At 39.8% G+C, this 27,433-nt stretch overlaps 2 protein-coding genes and 1 long non-coding RNA gene across 16 annotated transcripts in view; 2 read left to right on the top strand and 1 right to left on the bottom strand.

Annotated features, from left to right (window-relative positions):
* The first annotated feature begins 220 nt into the window (after positions 1-220).
* On the top strand, positions 221-16,119 carry smpd4 (sphingomyelin phosphodiesterase 4). 6 transcript variants are annotated; one of them, XM_027139979.2, is made up of 20 exons: positions 221-318; positions 964-1,046; positions 1,507-1,593; positions 1,920-2,056; positions 3,237-3,312; positions 3,393-3,489; positions 3,582-3,634; positions 4,597-4,748; positions 4,960-5,092; positions 5,975-6,046; positions 7,108-7,197; positions 8,283-8,431; positions 10,576-10,666; positions 11,020-11,120; positions 11,383-11,546; positions 12,186-12,391; positions 12,799-13,029; positions 13,443-13,574; positions 14,792-14,920; positions 15,271-16,119. In XM_027139979.2, the coding sequence occupies exons 2-20, from the start codon at positions 1,005-1,007 to the stop codon at positions 15,583-15,585; spliced, it is 2,457 nt and encodes an 818-aa protein (XP_026995780.1). In that variant the 5' UTR covers positions 221-318; positions 964-1,004; the 3' UTR covers positions 15,586-16,119. The 6 variants fall into 6 exon arrangements, with proteins under 6 accessions (XP_026995780.1, XP_026995784.1, XP_026995781.1 ...); XM_027139980.2 differs by having other exon boundaries at positions 248-313; XM_027139982.2 differs by lacking the exon at positions 221-318 and adding an exon at positions 390-408.
* A 2,046-nt stretch (positions 16,120-18,165) lies between these two features.
* Positions 18,166-27,433, top strand: part of sptan1 (spectrin alpha, non-erythrocytic 1) — a 36,594-nt gene continuing 27,326 nt past the window's right edge. For 7 of the 9 annotated variants that reach the window (XM_027140015.2, XM_027140016.2, XM_027140011.2 and 4 more), the window contains exon 1: positions 20,852-20,868. The gene's annotated coding sequence lies outside the window, so the exon portion shown is untranslated. Of the gene's footprint in view, positions 18,323-20,851; positions 20,869-26,035; positions 26,191-27,433 lie in introns of those variants that run through there. The other 2 variants (XM_027140012.2, XM_027140013.2) reach the window with 2 other exon arrangements.
* On the bottom strand, positions 23,866-25,076 carry LOC113638648. Its single transcript, XR_003439640.2, has 2 exons — positions 24,851-25,076; positions 23,866-24,432 (listed from the first exon to the last, which is right to left on the bottom strand). It is a non-coding gene; the product is annotated as an uncharacterized LOC113638648 (long non-coding RNA).

Genomic DNA, 27,433 nt, shown 5'->3' with positions numbered 1-27,433 from the left:
TATTTTAAATTTCATTTTAATTTATTTTAATTCTTTATTGTTTTTATTTTATTTTTATTTTTATTAAGAAATGTTTTATTTAAGTTAAAGCCTTTACTTGTGAATGTATTTTCCCTATATAAAAAAAGCAAGGTAAATATTCGTATAATAGTATATACTATAACAGAACATACACAATACAAGAGAGGAAAATATAATATAATATAAACAGTTTTCGTTTGTTTAACGGAAGTGACGTCATGGTCTTAGCTTCAAACCGTTGCGAATGTGGACGCGGTATTTTGGGATTCCGTTGAAGTTCTATATTTTCCTTGTAAGGTATATAGAGATGTATTTTTCGAAACTTCGCGTCAGTGTGTATATAAAAAGAGCACGAGTTCCTTTTTATTTGGAGTCAGTAATACTGAGGTGCGGTGTGTTAGCTAAGTTAAGCTAACTGTTACGGTCAACGTGTGCGCGTGGGTGTGTATTTATTAGCTGATAGTTAGCAAGACTAGCATGTCGAGTAGAGTTCGGCTAGTAGTAGCAGTGTTTACAGGAATATAACAGGAACAGGCTGTTAACAAGAGTATAACGGGGTATAAAGGCGTTGTATAAACATGTACACCTTGTTATGTTTATGCAGTATACAGTTGTGATTGACCTTATTGTGAAAAGACGGTAAACTTCGTTAGCTGGCTAATAAAACTTGTGACTGTCTTGTTTGTCTTGCTGTCTTGTCCTGCACTGTCTTTCTGTCTTGTTTGTCTTGTCCTGCACTGTCTTGTTTGTCTTGTCCTGCTCTGTTTGCACCAGGTTGCACTTTATGTATTTAGGACTAACTTACTAAGTCCTTATAGCTCTGTCTATGTTCTATGTAGCACCATGATCTTGAATAAGCGTTGCTTCATGTCAATGTGACTGCAACAGCTATAAATGGTCGAACTGACAATAAAAGCTTCGTGACTTAACATTTTACTTCAGGTTTAACTGGGGACCCTGTGCAGTGGGACTAGTGAAGAGTGATGGCTGCTCCTGCTGCCATACAACAGCCTAGTTATCTCCTGGTAAGATCTCAAACTACAGCAGGTCATCAACACACTTGAGATTTTTCCTGGATATAGACACTATTTTTTTAGTTGCTATTTATATGTACATTTTTATTTACAAAGATAAATTACATAAACATTAAGTATTATTTTTGGCCTCCACATATGTTCTGATAACAAATGACTTAAAGGCATATTTGTGGTATTAAGAAGCAAACAAGGGGCTGATTTCTTCCTAGCACAGACTGTACATTCATACAACCTGTCAGTAATGGACAGCATGATTACACACACTAGATTGAACCTGCATTAAGGCTGATAGTTTTGAGACACTTCCATCACATTGTCAGCAGCATCGATTAAGAAGCACATCCTTCTCTTTCCTTCCAAATGCCTTTGAAAATATATAGAATTGATGTACTAATTGCACTTGTTCATTTAAAATAAAATGATTCTGTTTATTCTTTATTTGGAACAGGCAAATATAAAAGCAGACTGGAACACTAAGCCACTACTTCAGCAGTGTCATGAGCTGGTGAAGGTGATAGATGACTATCCTGCTAAGGTAAAGTACTCTCCAGTCATTACAGTGGAAATATTATACACTGGAAAAATACACCACAGGTTCTCAGCCATAAGAGCTGTGACTCACCGTTTTTTATATATATATATATATATATATATATATATATATATATATATATATATATATATATATATATATATATATATATATATATAATTTTATTTTTTTTTTTATTTTTTTTTAGGCGAGTTGAGGAGTTTGTAATGTTAGACATTTGAAATGGGGTCACTGGCTAGAAAAATTCTGTAAGCAATCAGAAAACACAATGGGTATCTCAATGTGTCACTTGACTCTTATCCAATCAGGACCTTCACCTGGTCTTTCCCTGGCTGGTCGAGGGAATCTTCGGCAGTCTGGATGGGGTCATTGTAGGCTGGAACCTGAGATTTCTGCATGCTCGCATGAATGAGTATAACATCGTTCTGGACTTTCTTGATCCATGGTTAGTTTACCTTTTTTTTTTTTTTTTTTTTTTTTTTTTTTTTTTTTTTTTAAGATGACTAGCATGGCTGTGGGGATTTGTTCATTCAGCCATAGCATTAGGTCAGGCAATGATGTTGGGTTGGGAGACACTGTTCAATATTGGCGAAACATAACTTCATGGACCTGGCTTTGTGCACAGGGGCATTGGCTTGCTGAAAAGTTTTTGTGCAATGTAATTCCAGTATATTGTGTACTGTTACAGCACTCTATGGCAAAATTATGGGGATCATGTGGATTTTATGGTCAGGTGTCCACAGTGCTCTTTCAATGTAGTCTATTAAACTTTTTTTTTCTTTCCATAAAAATGTTTTTTGTTTGTTTGTTTTTTCCCCCCCCATATTGTCCTGGGGTGATCGTGATTATATAACCTGCTTCCTATGATGCCTAGAGTAGAGGTCTTCTCGGGTCTAAAGAAATGTACCTGACCCGAATCACCTTTTACCCGAACCCGACGTGCATTTTTTTGTTTTATTTTTTTCTGAGAAAGACCCGAGACAAACCCGAAAAAATAGACATGAGTCCGACCCGAATCGTTGGCTTTTTTTTTATAACTCGACTGGACCCAAATGTTGCATAACTCTACACTAAAGTAAAATTGATTGACAGGTCTGTTTCAACAAAAATTAGCTTACCGCCAGCCACATGTCGCAAGCGGTCTTGGCAAACAGAGGAGAGGTTGGAAAAGGACTCGATGCACACACACGATATCCAGTAGTTCGGGTCTTCTCGGGTCCGTTTGGTAAAAACAAATTCATGTTAAATTACCCGAGTCCCGATGTCGCTATTATTATACCCGACCCGTGTTCGAGGCACACGTGAAACTTTTAGACTCGAACCCACTCGGGTGTCGGGTCGGACTTCGGGTTTTCGGATCTAAGTGGACCCGTGAAGACCTCTAGCCTAGAGCTTAACTGGCTAGTTTCAGCCTCAGATATTTTTTCACTTCAGTGTCCAGTTCTAAATGTAAAGGATTTGATGTATACTTGAACTTGACTTGCATTTACAAGTAAACTTAAAATTTGCCAGTATTTTTCTTTCTTTAGAAATATTCACATAAAGGTTTTCACTTAATTATTTCACTTGGACTGCTGTGTGGGCTTCTTTAAATGTCATGTTGTTGTAATGTTTGTTACCTACAGTGGCCCCATGATGAAGTTGGTGTACAAGCTACAAGAAGAGGACTACAAATATGAGATCCCCATCAGTTATTTACCAGTATGTCTAACACATTTTTCAGAAGTTTCCATATGAGACCAGTTTTGCAAAAGTCTTTTTGCTGACACTGTTTTGTGCAGGGTCCTGTGAAGGCGTCCATTCATGACGGAGTTCTGCCAGACTGCCCCCTTTTTCACAATAAGCTGCAGTTCCCCATGTCTGGCCTGATCACTCTCAGTATGTTTTTAAAATGAAACTATGTAATGTTTTTTTAGCATGCTGCACCATTCTGTCTAATTGGCACTTGCTCTTTTCTTCTTCTTTCCCAGATCCTTTTGAATACTACATGTTCAACTTTGCTTCCAGTCTAATTGCACCAAAGGTATGTTTATCAGTATATCACATAATCTTTGGGGGCACAGTTAGTCGAGCTGTTTTCCATTTTTCGAAGACATTTGTGGGGCCAAAAAGGTTACAGTCTATGGGCATTCTGAAGACAGAATTCAGGTGAAAAACAAATGGGAATGGTTTAAGGGAAGAAAAGAAAACACTTAATCTCTTAACTACATTGTTAAAACATATTTTGCTTCTAACATCTTTTGAGGTAAGATTCTTTCTGCTTGGCACATCTTGTTTTGGCAGTTTTATTCTACACTTCCTTGCAAATATTCTCCAGCCCATAGTTTATCAGGAGTAATTATAGCTTCAGAAGCCATTCCTTTGTTAGCTTGGATTTGTGGGTCATTATTATGCTGGAAGGTGAACGTTTTCTTCATCTACAGCTCTCTAATAGGGGTGGTTTAGGTAGGCTTGGTTTTATTTTTTTGGGGGGGCGAGGCAGGGCTTCTGCCTAGCAATCTTACCTCATGCCCCAAAAGAGCTTGTTGTCACAATAAGAGAGTGACCAGAACATGAACTATATTCATGCAGCTTCTTCAAAGTTGCCATGTTATCTTGGCAGCCTCTTGCTAATTTTTTTTGTTTGTCTTTTCATGTCCTGTTCTCTGTAATCTCAAAAAATCCTACAGAAACATCTGATTTTTATTTTGGGTTATTGAGAAATACTTTGTAGGTTTCAGGTATAGGATTATCAATTTTGAACATTGTCAAATGACTCATTATAAAAGGTCATGCATATGTTGCAACCAGGTCTTTCTTTTTTCCCCAAAACATTTTTTCTTTCTTTCCTTTATTTTTTTTACATTTTGATTAATGTTTTTACATCACAGCTGCACAGTTTGCCTTTCACAATGGTAAACAGACACATCATTTTGTTGCTTGCTAGTTTAAACCCAGAGTACGAATCTTATTCTTATTTTTTAAAATCTTCAATAACATTTACAGAACTATCCTCCTGGACAACATGGCAGCTGTTCAGACAGTGCTTTCTTTGTGCTTGTTGATGCCTATCTGAAGCACTTCCTGCCCACGGAGGGAAATGTGCCTCCATCTCCTTTCTCTGATCCCAGGGGCTCTGTGGCCTCTCCGGCTCCACGGTATTTTGCTTTCAGATATCTTTTGTTCTTGATACTACAATAGATTTATAACCTATTGCATTTTAGTTCTTTATTATAAATAGTGATGACAAGAAATTAGGGCACAATGATACATAATCCAATCCAATTTTGTCATATACTGACAAAGTTTAGATGGAAAATAAAATATTATTACAGCCGTCTGTAGACTTTGGATTTCTCCTTGCCCCAGATCTCCCAGCGTGCCTTATGTTGGTTATGGCGTTCACAGCAGCAGCCTTCTAAAGCGACACATATCCCATCAGCCCTCAGTCAACGCTGACCCTGCTGCTCAGGAGATCTGGAGGTCTGAAACACTCCTACAGGTGACAATCTCACATGCATCAAACCTCTAACACTCAAATGTTTTACTCTCATTCTGGTGAGATGGGTTCAGTCAACTGGTTAGTGTTAAATTCAGTTAACATCAGCTGTGACATGATTAGTTTCCAAATTTTGCTTCCTTAGGCTAATATAGTCAACAAGTAATAGATGTCTAAACTGAGTTGTGTTGAAAGACTTTCTTGCTAGTTAGGAAAAAAGGAAATTGTCAAAAATTAAGCACTAGTAGTTTTAGTCTTTTACTCGTATAAACAGCACCATACACTATATGGCCAAACATTTATGGACACCTGAACATCACACCCACATGTGTTTACATGTGCTGTAGCATGACACTTCCCCTTCACTGACACCAAGAGGCCCAAACCAAATTGAGCTCTATGAAGACAAGGTTGTATTCAAATTCTTTGCAGAGCGCTCTGACTTCACCCACACTGAACACATCTGGAATGCTGACCCTGTGCTTTTAATTTACTGCTCTAGCAGTGGTGGTGGTTTGCCGTAGGTAGGTTCTGTGCCTGTCCTGAAAGCACTGAGCATGTGGCACTAAATTGGATGCCATTCCATTTTAGCCGGCGCACTCACAATTTGTTTTGGGTGGAAGAAGCCAGGAGAATCTGAAAGAAACCAACATGGACACACAGAACATTCACAGGATCAGGCCATACACCTTGAATCAGTGAGATTGTACAGCTACCTACTGCATCACCATTCTGCTGCACCTGTTATGTTGAATTAACAGAATGAAGCCAAAGCTAAAATATGATTATTTGTCCAGTTCTATCTGTTGTTGGACAATGGGATGATATTTGTTGGCACTGCACTGGAAATCCTAACACGGGATTTGTTCCTCTTTGGTTCTGCAGGTGTTTGTTGAGATGTGGCTCCATCACTACTCTCTGGAGATGTACCAGAAGCTGCAGTCTCCTCAAGTGAAGGTAAGGGCGTAGCATGGATCTGCTCTTCACCACTGTTTCTCCACCGCATGGCTGACCAGCTGAGCACCTCCACCCTGCAGCCGTGCTTCATACGAGTGGATCGGAGTTGCTGCACGAGTCTGTCACACAGTGTGCTGTTTACTTCACTGCAGTCTGCTGTTGACCTATTTTGCTAATCTCTGCAAAAGGGCTGTAAATTTTAGAGGAGCATTTTAAAATCACTTTCAAATGTTTGTCTTTTGTTTACTTGTAGATCAGTCAGATTCATTTAAGATAGGAAAGGCCGAGCTTCAGATTACATAGTTAGCTTTAAGGGTTCTTTGGCATGTGTTTCTGGGAGCGTGGCATCTTTTTTTTTTTTTTTTTTTTCATCAAGCATGATGTCTTTGGTTTTTGCTTTGTCTTTTGGCTGTGAGCTTTTTATGCCTATCTGGACTCTGAGCTGTTATGGTGGCTACTATAGCATGGTGTCGGTCTGCTGTTAGAATCAGAATTAGAGTTTACCAAATTTGTAGCATGCCTCCAGTCAGCCCAAAGCACTCTACACCTTCATATGCATTTTACTACATATCAGAGATTTATAAGTAATCACCAGTTTACTAGAAAGTGCTTTGGATGTATTCTTTTTATGTAAAGTGGCATCTACCTTCAAAATCATCTGTTTAAAAAAAATCAAGATGCACTATCACCTTTTCCATCATTATAGGCCATTATTAATATTACACACCTACCGGTTTTGTTCTCATTAGGGACACAAGATATTAAATGTGCATCTCTCAATTATTGATCAGTAAAAAATGTATAAAAGTGAGAAAGGAGTCTGCATCTTGCTCATATTTATAGCATTGTGGTCAACATTGTTTTGATTTCTTTCTTTTCCATTTTTGTTCATTCTCATTTCCATTCTTTCTTTGTCCAACACTTCCTTATTTCTTTTCTTGGATTGCACTCTTTTTATTTCTATTGTCATTTTCACCTTCCTCCTCGTTTCCTCTCTCCTTTCCTCCCCTCCTCTCCTCCGTTGTGTTTTCCTTCTCCCCAATTTGTGATGGTTCCTTCAGCTGGCGTTGCTGCAGTACCGCCTCAATATGTCCAGCATGCTGTGCCAGCCCCCGGCCCCACCAGGTTCTGGGACCCTCCACACATATCAAGTACTTTTACCTTTTCATTCGGGCTACCTGGAGGTAAACCTAAGGGATTATTTCCACTGCACTATCCACCAGATTTAGTAAAGTGCTACCATGGGCTATCAGGTTGCTAAATACTACCTACTAGTTGTTTTGTCTTATGCAAAACATTTTAATTGAAGCTGCACTGAATGCAACAGCCACCATATTTTTTACAATTAAACTTCCTTTTTTTATTGTTAATATTTCATCTGCTTTACTGATAAAGATAGTGAATTGAATCTACATAGTAAGCTAGACTTGTTTTTTAATGATTAGTGGGTATGTTGCATTAAACATTCTTTTCATATCAGCACAAACACTCCTGTCAAGTAAAAATGAAAGTATACTATATGATGGACTGAGTGCAGCTTGATGCTTTCGGGCAACTTGTTGATTAGGGGGAAAAAGTCGTTGTTAGTAATGAGGCGTATTGAAACGTTTCTAAGAACAAAAAAAATATCAGTAATTCCGTTGCAGGCAAAGTGGGGAGACTGCACCTAAAGCAGAGTTGTCAGCTTTGGACTGGTGCTTGTTTTGTGATGTGCAGTGGAAAAGCTCTTGAGTGAGCATGTAGTTGAGGGGTCCTGGCAGTGGTCTGTGGGGTAGCGTTCTACTAGTCAACATGGAACAGTTCAGGTTTATTGGAATATGGTTGCTGTATAGGAATGTGCAGTGAGAAATCATGATCAAAGTGTCACAATGAAGAAAAGTACAAGACTTTTCTGGCAGATCATTTCTCTCTTTAAACAATGTTTAATTTATTACAGTGTGCTGGTCTTAACATGTTAACTAACGGGTATGTGTGTGTGTTTGTGTTCAGTGCCTTTTTCTGACTTTATGTACAAAACTGTTTTAATGTTTTGGATTTCTAATGCCTAATAAGATATTTATTTATATATATATATATATATATATATATTGTCTCCTAGTTAACAAATCCATGTTAATGTTTTATTTGACTGTTATGGTGAAAGTGAGTATTTTCATGATACAGTATTGAGTGTCTGTATTAATTTGTGTGCGCCTCTGTGTGTGTGTTTATGTTGGTGGTGGCGGAACCACCTTAGGAACCCTTCAACCCTACAGAAGAACACGTTCTAGTGGTGCGTCTGCTTGTCAAACACCTGCACTCTTTCTCCAACAGTCTAAAGCAGGAGCAAGCCACATCGTCCCCCTCCACCCACTCGCACGCCAGCCCTCTAGAGGAGTTCAAGAGGTGAACTTCACAAGCAGCTTCCACACACTCAGCAACACCTTCCATAATGTATTCATTAATAGCATGCATGATGTGGTCAAACTGTGGACAGTTGTCACCTGCGCATCGCAAACATATATGGGTTTCCTCTTAAACTGTTTCCACAAAGTTGGAAGCACACAATTGTCCCGAATATGTTTATCAGAATCAATTTATTGGCCAAGTGTGTTGACACACACAAGGAATTTGGTTCCAGCAGTTTGTGACTCTCAAAGGTACAGACATAAATAACACAATACTATACAAGAAAACAATGCAGATGATGAGATACAATATAGACAGAATGAGTATAAAATGTGGATATAGAATGAATAAAATATATAAAATATGGAATATGAACGATCAGTTATGTACATAAAGTGTGGGAGTGCAAATAACAATATTGTGCAATATGATGCTTTTTGTGCCATATTCAGCAGCAGTAGTGTGTAATATACAGATGATTTGGTGACTGACAGTTCTGATAATGCAGTACTTATTATAAGAAGCAGTGAATATAATTATGGTGAGTTGATCAGGGTTATTGCCTGGGGAAAGAAACTGTTCCTGTGTCTGGCAGTTTTAGTAAGCAAAGTTCTGTAGCGCCTGCCAGAAGGGAGGAGCTGAAAGAGGTTATGTCCAGGGTGTGACGTGTCAGTAGTGATTTTTCCTGCCCGGTTTCTGGTTCTTGTGTCATACAAGTCCTGGAGAGTGGGCAGGGGGGTGCCAATTCTTTTTTTCTGCTGTTTTTACTGTGTGTTGCAGTCTGTTTCTGTCCTGTTTTGTTGCTGCACCAAACCACATGGTGATGGATGTGCACAGGACAGATTCTGTGACTGCACTGTAGAACAGCATTAACAGCTCCTGTGGTAGACCATACTTTCTTAATTGACGTAGAAAGTACATCCTCTGCTGGGCCTTTTTGATGATGGAGTTTATGTTGCACTCCCATTTCAGGTCTTGGGAAATGGTAGTGCCCAGATACTTGAAGGCCTCTACAGATGACACCGGGCTGTTGGATATTGTGAGGGGGAGTAGTGTTGAGGGGTCTTTCCTAAAGTCCACTATCATCTCCACTGTTTTGAGGGTGTTTAGCTCCAGACTGTTCTGACTGCACCCCAGCACCAGCCGCTTTACCTCCTGTCGGTATGCAGATTCAGTGCTGATTGTCCGAATGCTGGAGGTGACACCTCCCAGTCTCGCCTGTTGTTTCCTGTCTGTCAGGAAGCTGGTGATCCACTGATAGATGGAAGGGGGTATAGTGAGCCTTAGGAGTTTGGAGTGAAGAATTTCCGGGAATTATTGTAATAAAAGCCGAACTAAAGTCAACAAACAGAATCCGGGCGTATGTCCCTGGGCAGTCCAGGTGTTGCAGAAGGTAGTGCAGTCCAATGTTGACTGCGTCGTCCACTCACCTGTTTGCAGGGTAGGCAAACTATAGGGTATCCAGCATCTGTTCTGTGACAGACTTTAGGTGGGCCAATACCAGCTGTTCAAAGGTCTTCATGACAACAGATGTCAGAGCGACATGCCTGTAGTCATTTAGTCCAGTGATGGAGGGTTTCTTGGGGACCGGGACGATTGTGGAGAGTTTAAAGCAGGACGGGACTTTACACAGCTCCAGAGATCTGTTGAAGATATTGGTGAAAATAGGAGCCAGTTGATCAGCACATGCTTTGAGACAGGAGGGGGAGACCCCATCTGGGCTGGGGGCTTTCCTTGTATTCTGTGTCTGAAAGAGCCGATTCACATCCTCTTCACAAATTGTGAGTGCAACTTGAGTGCTGGGAGGAGTTGTTAATGGGGTTTCTAGAGGTGTGATGTCAGTCAGTGTGCTGGGTTGGATGGGAGGTGTGAAGATCCTGTTCTCAAACCTGTTTATATGCTGTAGCATTATGATTTTGCTTCACCAGAACTAAGAGACCCATGTTCCAGGGTGTACAGACAGTGGTATAGCTTCAACCAATTAATGTACCAATTATATCTTCAACCAATTCTAATTTGATGGGGCAATTTTGTTTTTAAGCAAATGTTGGAAATTCTTTTTGAACAGCTTTTAATCTCTTGGCTGAGCTGAGTCTGTACTGTTTCCTTCACTGTTCCTTCATCTTTTCTTCTTCCCACAGGGTCGTGGTACAGAGGTTTGTTCAGCAGAAGCTTTATGTTTTCCTGCAGCACTGTTTTGGTCACTGGCCTCTGGATGCCTCATTCAGAGCGGTAGGCATTTCATTGTACAAGTACATGAGATCTGTGAAGATAACGTAACAAACAAGAAAGGAACAGACATGCTACTGAGACAAATGAAAGTTTTACACATGCAGATTTAGTGCAAAGTGTTAAGCTGTAGGCTTCTGTTGCTACTTAGCTACATTTGCTTTTTAACTGCACTGCTAAGCGAAAGAAACAACATACTGTAGCTGTTAATTGATTTAGCATAAAGCAGAGAATTTGTAGGTTTTGACTTGTGATACCTAAAGAATGAAAAATTCAGCATATAATTCACACTTTACTCATAATGCACGTCTGATTAGAATTTCTAAATTTCCACCTGGTCAATTTTCTGTTTTTAGGTGTTAGAAACATGGTTGAGTTATATCCAGCCCTGGAGGTACACAGGAGAGACAAACAATCTAAAGCCAGAGGCTCAGAACAGATCAGTACCTGATAAATGGTAATTTTTGCTCATGAACTGAAAACAACACCTACATTTATTGTCATTTTAACATGCATCGATATAGTATATAATATATATAATTTTATATAAGTTTTTTTCCCCTCTCTGCAAGGGCAATATTACTTGCATTAAACAGCAGTAGGGGGTACCAGAGTGCTGTTTTAGAGACAATGCAAACATAATGAGAAATAAAAATATATATGATGTACAAAGAGAACTGCAGTAAGTCACACGGCCTGATCAGGTTTTATTTTCACAGGGCTTCCTTTGTGCAGGAGAATCTTCTGATGTACACAAAGCTCTTTCAGGGTTTCCTTAACCGGGCTTTACGTACAGACCTCATCAATGCCAAAAATGCACTGATGATATTCAGGGTTGCCAAAGTCTTTGCACAGCCAAACCTAGCAGACATGATACAAAAAGGTAAGCATCCTGATTTTATTTACAGTACATTATAGGAACAGGAAAAACTAAATATTGATTTTATTTTAAACATATAAATTAAGCATACTGGACGTAATTGTTTAAACATGGCAAAAGGATATCAGACCTAAAAAAAAAATGTTCCTACGCTCTAGCACAAATATTTTTCTTATCATATATTTAGGTGTTACTGTACTTCACCATTGGAGGTGTGGTCTAAACTTTAAAGGTGGAGATAAGAATAAATCTGATTTCTGTATTTATTAAATCTTAATAAAGATGACTTATTTTGTGTTGTTTACCACGTCCAAGTGTGATTTATTTTTATTTTTTCCCCCAAAAAACTAATTGTCTTTCACAATTTTCTTTAAATTCAAACTGTTTTCTTAAATGTCTTGTTTATTTCTCTTTCGACTCATAGATTCCGAATGTAAAAGCTGTTCATTTATTAACTGATCATTAGACTGCATGTAAATGTAACTACTGTGTCATAGCCAAGCTGTTGTTTAATTTTTGAATCTTTTTTAAATCCCTTTGTCCTTAGTGAATCAGTAGGTCTATTTCCTTACCGGCCTCTTTTAGACATGAGAATCTCTCCTGTTTTGTACAAGTTAGCCATACTGCCTGTTGTGCCTTTAGGAGAACAGCTGTTCCTCGAACCTGAGCACGTCCTCCACCACCGGCAGGCACGTGTCTTTCTCTCTCCTGCACATGGTGGCAGCTTCCTGTCCTCCCGACAGCCTGCAGGGACAGACGCAGTTTTTAAAGTCAAGAGTCATGTGTACGGTCTGGAAGGGCAGGACTGCCAGTACAAGCAGATGTTCGGCAGTGAGCTGCGTGGAGTGGTGAGTGTTTATGTTCCTTGCACCAGTAATACACAGATACACTGACAAAGCACCAAGCAGGTGATAAAATGTATGTCGTTATCGTTTTCTTTTTCTGTTGCTGGCATTTGCTTATTGTTTATTACACGTCTATATAAATGTGATACTTCAAATGTATTGCTGTATGAAACAATCTAACCACTGTATCTTTAAGCATGTGTCATTACAACAGACAGAATTTATCACCATTTCCCTGCACTGAGAAATTTACAGTGACAATTTCCGATTCCTAGGAAAGTTCCAAATATAATAAATGTTGCTTCAAAGGTATACTAAAAGTGCTAAACTATAGCTTGTGATTGTGCAGTATCGGTAATGTTGTTCAGATGTGTTCCCACCATTATGCTCTCTGTCTGGATGACATGCAGGTGTTGAAGTTGGTGCAGATCATCGCTCAGGCCAAACAGACGGCAAAGCGGATCTCGGATCAATCTGCTGAAGCGGCAGCAAACAGCTCATTCCTGTCCTGGTTCAGCTTGGGCTTCCCAGAGTCTAACTACACTTTTAATGGAGCAGAGGCTGATGAGATGGGAGAGTGTATTAAAAAGACTCATGAATTTCTGGACAAGGCCCTGGATTACCTGTGTCAGATATTTCGGGTCAGTCTGCATGGTGTAACATTCCTGTATGGTGCCGTTCTGAAAGTTTTACGGGCATCATTGGTGCTTCTGAATAATTTTTACTGCTATCCAAGTTAATTAACCAAAAACTGTGTGTGATGGTAAATGGAGAATGTTATGCAGTAATGTGAAAACCAAATCCATGAATCAATGTATGGCATGTTTATAGTTAACATCAATTAACTAGATTTATTATGGATCCTACCAAAAAAAAAATATTCTGCTCTTTTCTGCCTGGTACATTTTATATACTGTCTGTATATACTTTGCATGGTTTACTTTCCAGAACATAAGTAACAAAAAAGTTATAGTAACATGCACCCCTGTTACTGTTCTACAAGTGTTTGATTTTCATTGCCAGTGAGATTTCAATCTGTACTGTGTCCCTGCAGCTGAATTCAGGACAGCTGACTCAGCTGCTGGTGAATGTGACCTCTACAGATGATGACAGTGAGTCTAAACAGCTGCCTGATTGCATCCAGGGTGAAAACGGTCCCATTCTCTCAGATCTGGGTCGGATGCAGGTAAGGATTTATAACTTCTGCCTATATATTGTAAAGTATAAAAATGTATTTATTACATTAAAGGTTTTTGTTTGGGCCTAAATGTTAAATTTTATGTTTTACAGTTAATTTAAAATCATCTAATTCTAATTGTTTGGCTTTGTGTGTGTGTGTGTATATATATATATACATACACAAACAAATTTATGTTTATATATATATATATAAACAAAAAGCGATTAGTGGCTTTATCTATTAACTAGCTTTTAACTATTGGCTTTTGAATCTTTTTGTGGGATGATTACTCAGTTTTGTGTCTATTTGAATGAATACAAATGCAGAACGTGAATATAACTCGCTGTAACACTTGGTATAGTGTGTGTGCATGAACTAGCTTCTGGATCCTACAGCCTCTGAATCAGAGATGCCACTTGTTTTAAAGTGTTGGTTATATTTTAACTCTAAGCTTTACGATTTGTACCTCTTATGGTTTCATGCTGTTTTATGTTGGTCAAGTCAAGAGGCTTTTATTGTCATTTCAACCATTTATAGCTGTTGCAGTAAACAGTTAAATGAGACAATGTTTCTGCAGGATCATGGTGCTACATAAAACATAGGCAGAGCTATAAGGACTTAGTAAGTTAGTCCTAGATACAAGTGCATCTTTGTAACCTGGTGCAAACAGTGCAGGACAGGACAGACAAGACAGTACAAACAACAAATTACAAGACTTTACACAAAAGACAATAAACAGACACAGTGCCGGACAGTGTAAATACTGTATGTTCAACAATAATGCGTGTGCAGAAATACTGGAATGAACACAGTGTTATAGCAGCAGTTGCATAAGATATTGCAAAGGATTGTGCAAAACAGCAATCAACTGCAATCTGAGACAGAATGTGCAAAGAGCAAAATAAGTGTGCGAAACAACATGTAAACAGTTTGATGGATGGATATTGTAAGTGTGTGTATTTACTGTAGGTCTGTGCTCAGTACAGTTCAGTTATTAAGGAGTCTGATGGCTTGTGGACAGAAACTGTTACACAGTCTGGTCGTGAGGGCCCGAATGCTTCGGTACCTTTTTCTAGACGGCAGGCGGGTGAAGAGTGTGTGTGGGGTGTGTGGAGTCATCCATGATGCTGTTGTCTTTGCAGAAGCAGTGTGTGGTGTAAGTGTTCACGATAAAGGGAAGTGGCATGTTAGAAAACAACTAGATTTGTTTACTCTTGTTTCAGATCATCAATGGCCTTCGCCAGTTCGAGATTAAATATCAGGGAGATCCAGAACTTCAGCCAATAAGGAGCTATGAAAACGCTTTCCTGGTGCGAATGCTGTACCAGCTCTCCTCTTTCATCAATGAGCGGGTACGGTTTATTTATTTATTTATTTATTTAAATGGTAAAAAGAACTTTTGTGTTAACTGAGCTGATGAATGTCTGTTGTGCCACTCCTGGTCTTTTCTGTTTCTGCTCTAACTCCACCCAAAAAAAGTTATAAAAATAATAATTTAAATCCCATTTTAAAATATCTTTATTTGTCTAGTAACATCTCCATTGTCTGGCTGTTTTTTTTTACTGATGTTTTATTTAAACTTTCTCATTTCTTAATTGTGTTGTTTATATTTTATACTAATTTGTTGTTACTGCACAGCTCTTTTCTTGGCTCTTGGTGTTTTACTCGACTTTACTTGAAAGGTTATTTGATTTATGTGTAGTTGGGAGACCACATGGAGGCGCTATGTTCACGGCAGGACTTCCTGGGCAGAGTGAGTCGACATTACCTGAGCACATCACCAGTGTCCGATCCGCGATGGAGGAGTCCGGGTTTGCGTCAGATGAGAGTGCGGCGGCCGCGTCTCAGTCTGCGAGCACTAGCCAGCTATCGTACACTGCTCACTGTGCTGCTGCTCTACCTGATGTTTGCTTTGTTCTCATTCGGCCTGCTGTCCAGCACCGCCATCATCCTCGGCGTCAGCCTTCTGTATGAACTGCTGCTGCTCCTGCTCTCTCATAAACTCAAAAATCACTGACTTGCCAATGGAGGCTTTCTATTTATGAAAATACTCTTTTAGTTCTGATTTAAACATGTGACTTTTGTGAGATTGAACACGGATAGTGTGACGCCTTGCACAAGCACTTCAATTTTACTACAGTTCAGCCACAATGTCCACGTTGTCCTCTTTATCTCAAATGTCTCTAGTCAGCTAGCACCAGGTTTGTGATGTGAGATTTGCTTCTCTGGAGCAATAATAATGCTAATGTAGCTAGCAAGTAATTGTGGGATGATTTTTGATGTTCTAAGCAATGATAAAGAAATATGCTCTTACTTCTGTTACATTATCTTAGCATTTGATGTGAAGGGACATTGTGGACATTTTATGGTCCATATAATACCAGATGCTTATCACTCTGCCAGCTAACTTTTCCAATTACATTAAAACATTAGAGTGACAGAGCTTAAACAGTGACACAAACAGACTCAAACAGTCTTTTTGTGTAATACTAAACACAAACACATTTAGAGGCAAAAAGAAAGTTGATTTTAATAAAAATCTTTATCTTTTTGTTAGTTTTAGCGTCTTAATTTGTTCAGTTGTACACTGACTCTGCATGTTTGATATAAGTTGCTTTTATTTAAATCATTGTACATAGTGTGGCCTCTGCCCTGTCTGTGTGCTGATTATACAGCACAATTCAGCAGAACTCACTGTGCCTGCTGTATGGTGTCAGCAAATTCAGCAAGCCTCAAGAATTACAATCTTAGACATTTATGCATCCTGCTGAATATTATGTTTTCCTTGTAAATCTTCTGCAACCTTGGTGTAAGTCTGGGCAGAAAGCAGGACAACTTTCCAGCCTGAAAAAAGTTCCCCCTGGACTTTTCACTTTGTCTCTATCACGGCATGAAAGATTTTCAAGTCAAGTCAAGAAGCTTTTATTGTCATTTCAACCATATATAGCTGTTGCAGTACACAGTGAAATGAGACGTTTCTCCAGGATCAAGGTGCTACATAAAACACAGACAGGGCTAAGGAAATGTAAGTAGACTTAGACACATAAAGTGCAACTGTGCAACCTGGTGCAAACAGTGCAGGACAAAAAACAATGCAGACCTAAAGTTACAAGACAACACAAAAAGTACAAAAAATGCAATACACAAAAACAGAAACAGCGCCGACCGACCAGTGTAAATACTGAATGTTCAAACAATATTTTGTGCAGTAACATTAGAATGAACACAGTTTCTTAGCAGCCAGGTCCTTTGGATAATATATAGAGTTGTGCAAAAAAACAGCAAATGACTGAAATATTGTATAGTATGCGTGTAATGGCCGAGATATTGTATGTGCAAAAACACATACTCATAATGTCTACATTTTTGATTCATTTGAAAAAAAATTTGATTCTGCAGCAGGGGGTACTTATTCAGCTCTTTACCACTGATCCAGAATTCAGCTGTAAGGCTTGTTTTCACCCCAAAGTTTTCTCACATCATATTATTACTGCATTCCCAGCACTGACGGTTTTTGTAGCTGCTGTGTCAGAGTTGTGCACTCTGCACTGCACTCTCTTTAAGCTGCTAGCACAGCTCGACCGGACCCACCATCCCTCATGATAAAAGTAATTTGTGCATCAAGATGCTTGGCATCAAGGTACTAGTATAAACATGCTGTGGCTGAATTGCTGAGTCACTAGCAGCCTTCGAGTGAAGGCCCTTCGCACCCTGGACATAACCTCTTTCAGCTCGTCCCTTCTGGCAGGCGCTACAGATCTCTGCTTACTAAAACTGCCAGACACAGGAACAGTTTCTTTCAATCACCTTGAGCAACAACTCACCATAATTATATTCACTGCTTCTTATCATAAGTACTGCATTATCATGACATGATCTGTATATTACACACTACGGCTGCTGTATATTGCACAAAAAGCATAATATTGCACAATATTATTTGCACTCCCTCACTATGTACATTACTGATCATATTCCACATTCATATTTTATATATTTTATTCATTCTATATCCACATTTTATACTCATTCTGGCTACATTGTATCGCATCATTTGCTTGTTTTCTTGTATAGTATAGTGGCATTTATGTCTATCTTTGAGAGTCACAAACTGCTGGAACCAAATTCCTTGTGTCTGTCAACACACTTGGCCAATAATCTGATTCTGATTCTCACTAAGCATTAAAGCACACTAGCAAGTATTAAATAAAGGATCCAGAACACCAACACACAAACAGCAGAGATCTCTTTAATGGTTAGAAAGGTATTAATTTGCTGAATATTTGGATTTAATAAATACATTTGTTCTGTTATGATGTCAGCGTAATGTATTTTACACACTAGTGGGGTGACTGGTGCGCAGTTAGTGTTGTCACCTTATAGCTCCTGGGTTTTGATCCTGAGCTCAGGTCATTGAAGAGCTTATCCACATGTGGATCACAGGTGGAACCATGTGTACAGTACACTGGAAACCTATCCATGTTGTAACCCCAACATACACTCTGTGGTACCATAGACTCAGATAAAGACCTTATTGAAAATGAATATTTTAATTAAGTATTCGCTACAGCGATAAACCGAGCTGTACCGAATACCGCGATTCAAGTCTTGTACTGCGGTATTCGGTACAGCTCGGCTTATCGCTGCGGCGGTGACGTCACCACACCTCCCCCAGATTCCTCAGGAAGACCGACAGCAGAAGCAGCGTTATTACACCAGTCCTATATACAACGGAAAACACGACTTCCACCGAGGTATGAGGCTTTAGTATTTGCATGGCTCTGCGATTTAATCAACATAAAGATGCATTTTAATGTGAAGTTGTGCTGCTTCGTTGTTATTACTCGATTGAATGGACTATGTCGTTGCCCTGCCTTCTGCACACCACCACAAAAAACACACTATTAACCAAACTAACAGCATAATTCTGACCGTGTACATTTCTGAACGTGTTTTCTGCAACAATCTGACTAACGGCTTGTTAAAGATTACACCATTAATGCATGAATATTATGTATTTTATTTGCTAGTTAACCAGAGCTAGCTAGCGGGCTAATCTTATTTCATCGGTATCTAGTGGGACGGATACGGGTCGACGTGTTTACACCACTTACGCATATTAACACCGTGTTGTACATTCCATAACCTTAAAAGACTAATTGGTGTATATTTTATACCTAAATGTGTCGTCAAAATGGCTCTAATATATCATTTTAACCGCCGTTCTGTCGAAAGGAAAACAAGCTAGCTGAACTAGCTGCATAAACATCTTATAATCAAAGTGTATACACGTTATAACGTTACAGCCAGATGCAAAATGTCATTTATAAAAAAAAAACAAGAAACCGTAATGTTTCTGCATCTGCAAATTTATAATTTTTTTTATACGACTCAAATATGTCCTTGACTACCGTAGGAGCCGCCCTACGACTGGGAGTCGATACTAAAATATTTGGAGTCGATTCTATAGATTGAATCGGCTCTAGTTCGCCCAGATGTGATGTATTATAAAACGAACGAGAATGATAGAACTCCATTTCACACAAAGGAAAAATAATTAATTTAATGAGCAATTAAAAAAAAAAAAAAAACATTCGTGCCATCGATTATTGTGTCAATTTTACAAACACTAAGAATTGGAATCAAATAGGAGTCGACTCTGAAACAGAGCGGCATCGTTTTTGTAACTATAATAGTAATAATAATAATAATATGAATAAAATTTAAATGTTAAAAAATAGCAGATAAAATATATTTTGAACATCTTTTAACATACAATTTAAAACACTGCTAGATCTGTGAAGTGTACCTGGTTTCTTCAAATACCATAAAAATACATAAAAAGCCAGTCGTCCCCCCCCCCCCCCCCAAGTCAAAAGCTGTTTGGTTTCTTTAACAAAAAAAGCCTTTACAAATTGTAGCTTCAGATTTCTGTTATTCACTGACAGGATTGACCCTGACGTGATCTGCTGTTGTAGTCCATCTGCTTGAAGGTTCATTGTGTTGTGCATTCTGAGATGCCTTTCAGCACAGCACAGTTGTAAAGAATGGTTATTTTAAGTTAATATTCTGTCCGCACAAACCAGTCTAGCCGATCTCTCGCCAATATGATGACGTTTCCACCTGTGCAGAACTGCAGGTCCCCCCCCTGACGTTTGATGTGAACATTAACTGAAGATCTTGAGCAGTACCTGAATGACTTTATTCATTCTGATGTATCTGCATGAACCAATGAGCAGGAGCTCCTATTATAGTGGCATATCACTGTACACTTTTGTACAATAGAGCAACTTCAGCTCCTTAAGTGAAATTCCTTCTTAGTGAAATGTGATCCAGGCTTTAAGTGATCTTCAGTGAGGGTTGCTTTAGCACGCTCAGCATGTTTCGGTGGCTCTGTCTCTGCTTTACATTAATAAACCGGGAACTGTTTTGTACTTGGCCATTAGCATGCAGAGTGTGTTGTGCACTCTGAAAGCTCAGAAAGCTGTTTACGTCTACCCTAGAGAACACCAGAGAGCTCCAATTTACATTCCCATAATGACTTCTTCCATTCTGCTGCTGTTTAACAATCACAAATCATTTCTTATATATTTTTATATATATAATCCTAATGCACAATCCTGCCCTTGCTTTTCCTTTTTCCTGTTCCTGTCCCCCTCCTTGAGGCTGATGTAACGCTCTCTGAGGACAGGGTGCGGTGTGTAAAGTCATAGCTCTAGAACATAGGGTTCTCAGCAAAGGTCCCTTGGGAAACGTTGTTTCCGCTTTATGTACAGCTGTGTAAAGTCTAATAGATGTGTGTTTTTTTTTTTGTGTGTGTGTGTGCACATATTTTACAACATGAACTTCGAGCACCAGCACATCTACATAATGTTATACTTGTCATCACATGACACTCAGACTTTTAATATTGTTTTCTCTTGAGTTGGTGCATTCCCGAAGCCTCTGTTCAGTGAAATAAACGCCGGAGGAAGGGATAATGGTGTCATGTGATGTCATGCTGTAACACAATCCTGCAGTGGTGATGTCCTAAAAACTGGAGTGAGGAGACTCCCTGATCTCTCACATCTGTCTCACATTTGTATAGCGCATGAACATATGAGCACTTCCATGCTGGAGCTTGGCTGCTGTGGCTGTAATATGCATTGGTTATACATTGGTTATAGGGTGTTAGTGTGGTATAGTGTTTCAATTGATATTTAAACACATTGCTGTCTCACTGACCTTGTTTACTCTTATGCCCTGTAATGGTGACAGATACAGCGCTACCATGTCCAAGTTTATTAAACCCAAACTGAAGGTAAAGTGTGTGTGTGTGTGTGTGTGTGTGTGTGTGTGTGTGTGTGTTTGTGGTGTGCATATGGTGTGCAGTGGTCTCATTCTCTGGCTAAACAAATGGTAATAGCTAATCTAAAAGGAATTTCATTTCTCCTTTACACTGTTTAGCATCTTGAGAATCAGGACTATATCCAAATTGAGATGATCCACATAACCCTGACAGTGATCATGCATACAGAACAGATTTGTAATTGAATGCATCTCACTGATAAATGACACAAAATTAGTTAATCCTCAGGAAGTGTGAGCACCTGTGTAAAAGCAGGACATTTGGCAGTTCAGTATTCTGGAGTGTGTACACGTGTGTGCATGTGTGTGTGTGTCATGACAAGAAGAATGGACATCAGCCATGACCTCAGAGAAGCAATTGCTCACTCTCACTCACTCATTTTCTACCGCTTTATCCGAAATACCTCGGGTCACGGGGAGCCTGTGCCTATCTCAGGCGTCATTGAGATGCCAATCAACCTACCATGCATGTCTTTGGACTGGGGAGGAAACCGGAGTACCCGGAGGAAACCCCCGAGGCACGGGGAGAACATGCAAACTCTACACACACAAGGCGGAGGCGGGAATCGAACCCCAACCCTAGTGGTGTGAGGCGAACGTGCTAACCACTAAGCCACCGTGCCCCCCAGAAGCAATTGCTGCTGCTCGTTATTTTTGGGAAGATTTTAAGGCCAACAACAAACAATCTGAAATTCACCACACTACAGTGAGGAGGATTGTTTACAAATGAGAACCTTCAAGACAGTTGCTAGTTTTCCCAGGAGTGGGCATCCCAGCAAATTCATTCCTAGATGAGACTGTTTAATGCTCAGGGAAACCCACATGACCTACAGGTCTCTGTATGTTCAATAAAGTGCAGCCAGGAAACACTGAACAACTATGGCTTTCATAGAAGGGTGGCAAGAAAAGGCCAGTTCTCTCCTCGAAAAATATGGCAGTTTAACAAATGTTTGTAAAACTTCATCTCAATAAACCATAAAAGTGGTGGAACAAATCCTGTAGACTGCCAAGACCAACGTGTGGCTGTTTGGTCATCATTAGAAGCTCAACCTCATTAAGATGCTCATTAAGTTTGATTCATTGCAACAAAGGGGTTGTAATATTTTGTTTTAAAACAAGTTTTTGCCATTGATGGATAATTGGAGGATATGGGGGGATTAGGGGGTGTGGTAGTATGTGGTTAATGTGATGGTCTACCAATCAGAAGGTTGTGAGTTTGAATCCCAGGTCCACCAAGTTACCACTGCTGGACCCCTGGGCAAGGGCCTGAACAATCAGTTTCTCCGTATTAGATGAGATCAAAATGTAAGTCGCTCTGGATTAGGGCGTCTGCTAAATGCCGTAAACGAAATGTAACACGAAGGCCAAAAATGAGACTAGAAGACTAGATCATTAACCACATCAACTTTTGTAAAATGCATAAATTATCTGAAATCTCTGCGACATTTTTGTGCTGTCGACAGGAGCATGACCTTTATCAAGGTCAACTGATAAATTCAGCACTATAAAAGATCAGTCCCAACCAACAGCTTAGCTTTTCATCATATTTGAAAGCGAGAGAAAATCATTAGGGTATAAATTGTGTGCTAGATGATATAATATATGCCTGAGATTAGCAGAGAGGGAAAGAATGTCAAGGTATTAGTTTTTTAATTCGTAGGTTCCTGGCAGACAGAGAGCTTCAGATAAAACCCTGATAAAGTGCATACCAACATTTATATTTCTCCCAATCGCAGAAAATATAACGGCGATATATCGACTCGCACAAAGCTATTTTTAAATTTGTTAAGCACATCAGGGAACGTGAGCTAACCACCATCTTATAGCATATGGTGTCTGAGCAGTCGTGATGGAGTAGAAGTGATTAAGATGGGAGTGGATGTAGTCAGCTGAGGGGTATGAGAGCCAGGTTTTCTCCCTGGGCAGGGCAGGACAGCAAGCAGAGCTGAGACTTGGCTGCGTCCCCACATGCGTTTCATCACTGCAGCATTCCTGCATCTATCCGCTATCCACACGGCAGAGACGGAGAGAGACACATACTCCCGGTTTTGCCTAGTCACGTCTCTCATAAAATGTTTGCAGCTCTGAAATCACCTGTTTTTTTTCCCCTCACAATTAATATGAAGGTTTTGTTCTGAGGTAGGTCTGTGCATTGAGCTGTAATGCATGTGTATGAGTATAGAGTGCTGCATGGTGTGTTTGTGTGTGTGTGTGTGTGTGTGTGTGTGTGTGTGTGTGTGTGTGTGTGTGTGTGTGTGTGTGTGTGTGTGTGTGTGTGTGTGTGTGTGTGTTTTCTCTCTGCATGACTTTGCAGTGCGATAAAATGTGTTGAACAGAATCAGTCATGTTCATTTCTGCCACTCAATTATAGCCTTCATTAAAGGCTCCACTATAATCATTGTTAATATTAAGACATTTTTATAAACATAAGAGATTTACTCCAATATTTGAAATAAAGATGCTTCCCCCCCACATCTGCCAGTATAATCAGGTACTCATTCTCACAGATTAAGCTTTCCAGCCAAAACACTGACACAATGAGATGTAAAAAAAAAAAAAGAGACTGAAATAAACAACGCAGAGCTTTCAGTTATCCAGTGCACCAGCATGAGGAAATGGAAACTGCTTTTATAGCTCCGATTATAAACATCACAGCTGCTAATCATTAACTGATGAAGGCAAGCATGATGATGATGATGATTTGAATAATGCAGCTTTTAGTGTGTTTGATCAATAATGTTATTTTTGCATGACCTCCGTTCCCCGAGAATATTTATCTTCTCACAAGATACAGCAATGATTATAAAAATGTAGTGATCTTGTCTTCAGATTTAAATTTTAAGGTAAAAAAGTGACGATTCATGCTGCACCCAGGGGCGTGTGCTGTGCTTCTGTCTCTGAAACTGAAACAAACCACAAATCTAAAGTCACACTAAAATGTGACTAGGTCTAAAATCCATCAGAATTTATTCAGATCGGAAAAAATACATCCAGTAAAGAGTCTCAGGCCGATCAGACCGACGTTCTCGCTGATATTTCTACTCGCCATTAGTATCGTGTTCCTCAGTGTCCTGAGAGTAGGGAGAGTTTACCTCTGTACTAGCTCCAGAAAGCAGTGATCTCATTTCCTCCCTGTCTATCTGTCCTTCCTGCTCTCCTCCTATGCTGGTTACAAATGTGTTTCCATGGAAACCTGCTCGTTTTCCACCGACGTTGATTTCCCCAGTGGGAGAAGCTGCTCAATAGCTCAGTGAGATGGGATTCACTCTTACAGGATGTTAGGATGTTAACAAGATGTCCGAAGGACAACGATGATTTATGGATGATTTAGCAGTGCGGTTTCTTTTGGTTGGTTTAGTTTCAGCGGAAAAAGAGGTGTTTTGGTATGCAAAAGAATCCGGCATCTTTAGTCAGATGATGGCGTGTGGAATAGTGAGTAGTTTATTGATAATTTAAAAAAACGTATAAAAAGCAGGACACTGTAGAGATCCTAGTGATCCAATGAAAAAAGCATCATCTAGAGATTGAAGGAGACAAGTGAGTAAAAATTGCCAGATTCTGTACAAAATGGTTTTGTACTCGTTTTATATTTAGCCTGGGTTTCCTTTTTTTATTTGGTAAGACTGATTTTCTTTGTACTCGCGTGTTACTTATGTGCTAATCTTAACTTATGTGCTTTAAACGATTAATCGTGTCGGACATAAGTAATAATTCAACAGTTTAACCTGTATACAAACTCCTGGTTACTTATCACCAGTTATATCATTCTTAGCAGATCACAAATACAAATGTATTACAAATACATTGTAATATCCTGTATGAATAATGATGTCCAGTGTTATTTTTGGTGTTTGTCTCTTGTATGTATCTAATCAATCTGCCTCATACGGTGAGTTTAAATAAATAAATAAATCTCTAGTAAGTGAAATACCTACTCGTTGTCACTGAAAGGTGTCGCGTGTGTGTTGGCGATGCTGCCGGAATCTCGTACTCTGTGACACACTTCTGTAGCAGGGAGTATAAATATCTGAACTAGTCCTCTCTCAGTGAGGTCACGCAGGACGTCTTAAGGAGGACGAGCTCATTATCAGGACACTGTGGGAATAAGAGTCGTCCCTCTCTCTGTCTCTCTCTCACTCTCTCTCACACACACACAGCTAGCATGAGCTTCTTCTGAAAGTCATAACATGCTCCTGCTGCATCACAGTGAGAGAGTCAGAGTGAGAGTCAGTGAGAGTCAGAGAGAGAGTCAGAGCCTAGTTATGTACCGCATTGATTAAGATCGCTCTAAACACACAAGTCTTATGCTGAGCTGGTCAGAAGAGGTGGAGTGGCTTTTGTGTGTCACTGCGGTCTGTGAAAAAAATAAATGACTAGATAATAAATAAAGAAAACCACCTGACTAAAACATTCTCAAATCTCCGTCCGTAGTTGTTTAAAGCATGTGATTACATGAGAGCGTTAGGAAAGACCCGAGTGTGCTAGTTATTATACATGAGCATGCAGAGAAACTCGCTCTGAACAGAACCATTTTGTTGTTTTTAAAAGAAAGTGCAAGGCAAAGTGAAAAATCTTCGAATCCCTTCACTCTCTTGAAGCCACAATACAGTTATATACCGACATCAAATCCTCGAGGTAAGGGCTGCTTTCTGAGGTCAAACATGTTATACTTTTAAAACGGTCCACTCACATAGCTAGTTTCCTACAACGATGTTCAACTCTTTGAATATTTCATAATATCTGTATATTTTTTCACGTTTGTATGCTGTAATATAATGTGTATATACATATAACTATGTGTATAATTTACACGTAAACTCCTATTTATATTTGAGTGGATTTTATTTAGCTAAGCACCACAGGTTTAGTCTTTAGGTTTAGGTTTAGAAATTGTACAGACAGTGGTTATTGGGAGCGGACGGTGGGCACGGGGACGGACTTTGTCTCTGTCATCATGGAGCTGGAATGTGAGAGAGTTATCAGACTGCACAGTACAGAGGGAGGGAGGGAGGGAGGGGAGAGAGAGGGTGGAGAATATTCTAGAGTGCAGTGAGGAGCTCTAATGGGAGAGCGAGAAAGAGAGAGAGAGAGAGAGAGAGAGAGAGAGAGAGAGATGGGGTGTAGGGAACGAGGGAGAGCTGAGTGAGTAGGAGGAACAGTGCGAGTGTGTAGGAGGAGTGTGACTTGGTGTTATCTCGATCCTGCACACTGCTTGTTATCTGAATCTAGCTGCACCTCTTTAGCGCTCTGAAACAAGCTTCACTGACACGCGTTGGTGAGTTTTTCTGCCTATTTCTGTTTGTTTCTATAAGCTTTTTTTATGGAATGGATTGTTTCATCAGTTAGAGTAACGAGGCTGAGTGAACAAACTCGGGTCAGCTGAGTCGCACCAACGTGAAGCTTTTCTCAAGTGACCTCAAAAATATGCCGCGTCACGCAGGTCTCCATGACGTCGTTTCTGTTCGTGCTTGTAAGTGCGGGGTGTGGCATTTTATCTGTGTACAGCCACAGTGTTATTGTGCACGGCTTTGTGCTCCTGACCCTGATGCTCATCCCCACTGTGAGACTTTAGCGCAGACTGAGCCCAGTCCTGCAGAGATGTGCTAAATTCCCTCAGTGAAGAGGTAGCACTGTCACTGACGATTCGTTATGATTTAGCTTAGCTACAGATTAGCCTAAAAGAAAAAACATCCTGTTTAGCATATATACAGTTGGGACATGTTTGGTATGTAAAGAGGGAGGAGACTAATACTCTCTCTTCCCTGTCAATCACTGTGACACTAGCCAATCATGAGCATTTGTGAGGTCATGTATGTAGAAGAGGGCTGACAGGATGCCCAGAGATACTCTGGTAAGAATGGCATTAATCATCTCTCTGTGTGAATGAGATCCACTCTGCAAAAGCGGAGAATTTGCAGTGATGCAACATCAGCGTCGGACTGAAGTGGCCTGAGATATGAAGCTGGGGCTGTAGGTTAGAAGTGAAATAATACTAGAGTTTATGAAACTGTTTAGTGTATGAACTTTGAAGTTACGAGTGTGGTGTGACGCATACAGGCGAATTGGGTGTCCGTTTACTTCCATTACTCTGTGTGTGTGTGTGTGTGTGTGTGTGTGTGTGTGTGTGTGTGTGTGTGTGTGTGTGTGTGTGTGTGTGTGTGTGTTTTTACACTGCTGATTATGGGCGTGGTTTGGTGGTGGTGTTTTGCAGCTCCATTAAATCGACTGATCCATTTTGTCCATTAGTCATTACAATGTGCAGTGTTGTTCATCCCTGCTGTCTATCTGACAGTCTCTCACTCTAGTTGCCTTGACAACAGTCTCTGTTTCTTTGTACATCGTTGCACGTCTCCTCGTCTGCTGTCTTTCCTCCACCCGCTGTTTTGGATGTTGCTGGGATGCTGTAACAAAGCTGTGTATTGATAAAGCACAGCGGTGTCATGGCACAGCCTCAGCTGGTTATTTCCAGTGTTAAAGACATGGCTATGGTTTAACCCTCACACCCACCGACCTCAAGT

The sequence above is a fragment of the Tachysurus fulvidraco genome, chromosome 21 (genome assembly GCF_022655615.1).
Source record: "Tachysurus fulvidraco isolate hzauxx_2018 chromosome 21, HZAU_PFXX_2.0, whole genome shotgun sequence".
Lineage (NCBI taxonomy): Eukaryota > Metazoa > Chordata > Actinopteri > Siluriformes > Bagridae > Tachysurus > Tachysurus fulvidraco.
The sequence above is the reverse complement of the archived record's forward strand: the minus strand, read 5'-3'. Positions and strand labels throughout refer to the sequence as shown.

Coding starts and splice junctions, on each gene's coding strand:
- smpd4 (XM_027139979.2), top strand. CDS start 1,005: ATGGCTGCTCCTGCTGCCATACAACAGCCTAGTTATCTCCTG. Junction 11,547..12,185: donor AGCAGACATGATACAAAAAG/GTAAGCATCCTG, acceptor TTGTGCCTTTAG/GAGAACAGCTGTTCCTCGAA. Junction 12,392..12,798: donor GCAGTGAGCTGCGTGGAGTG/GTGAGTGTTTAT, acceptor GATGACATGCAG/GTGTTGAAGTTGGTGCAGAT.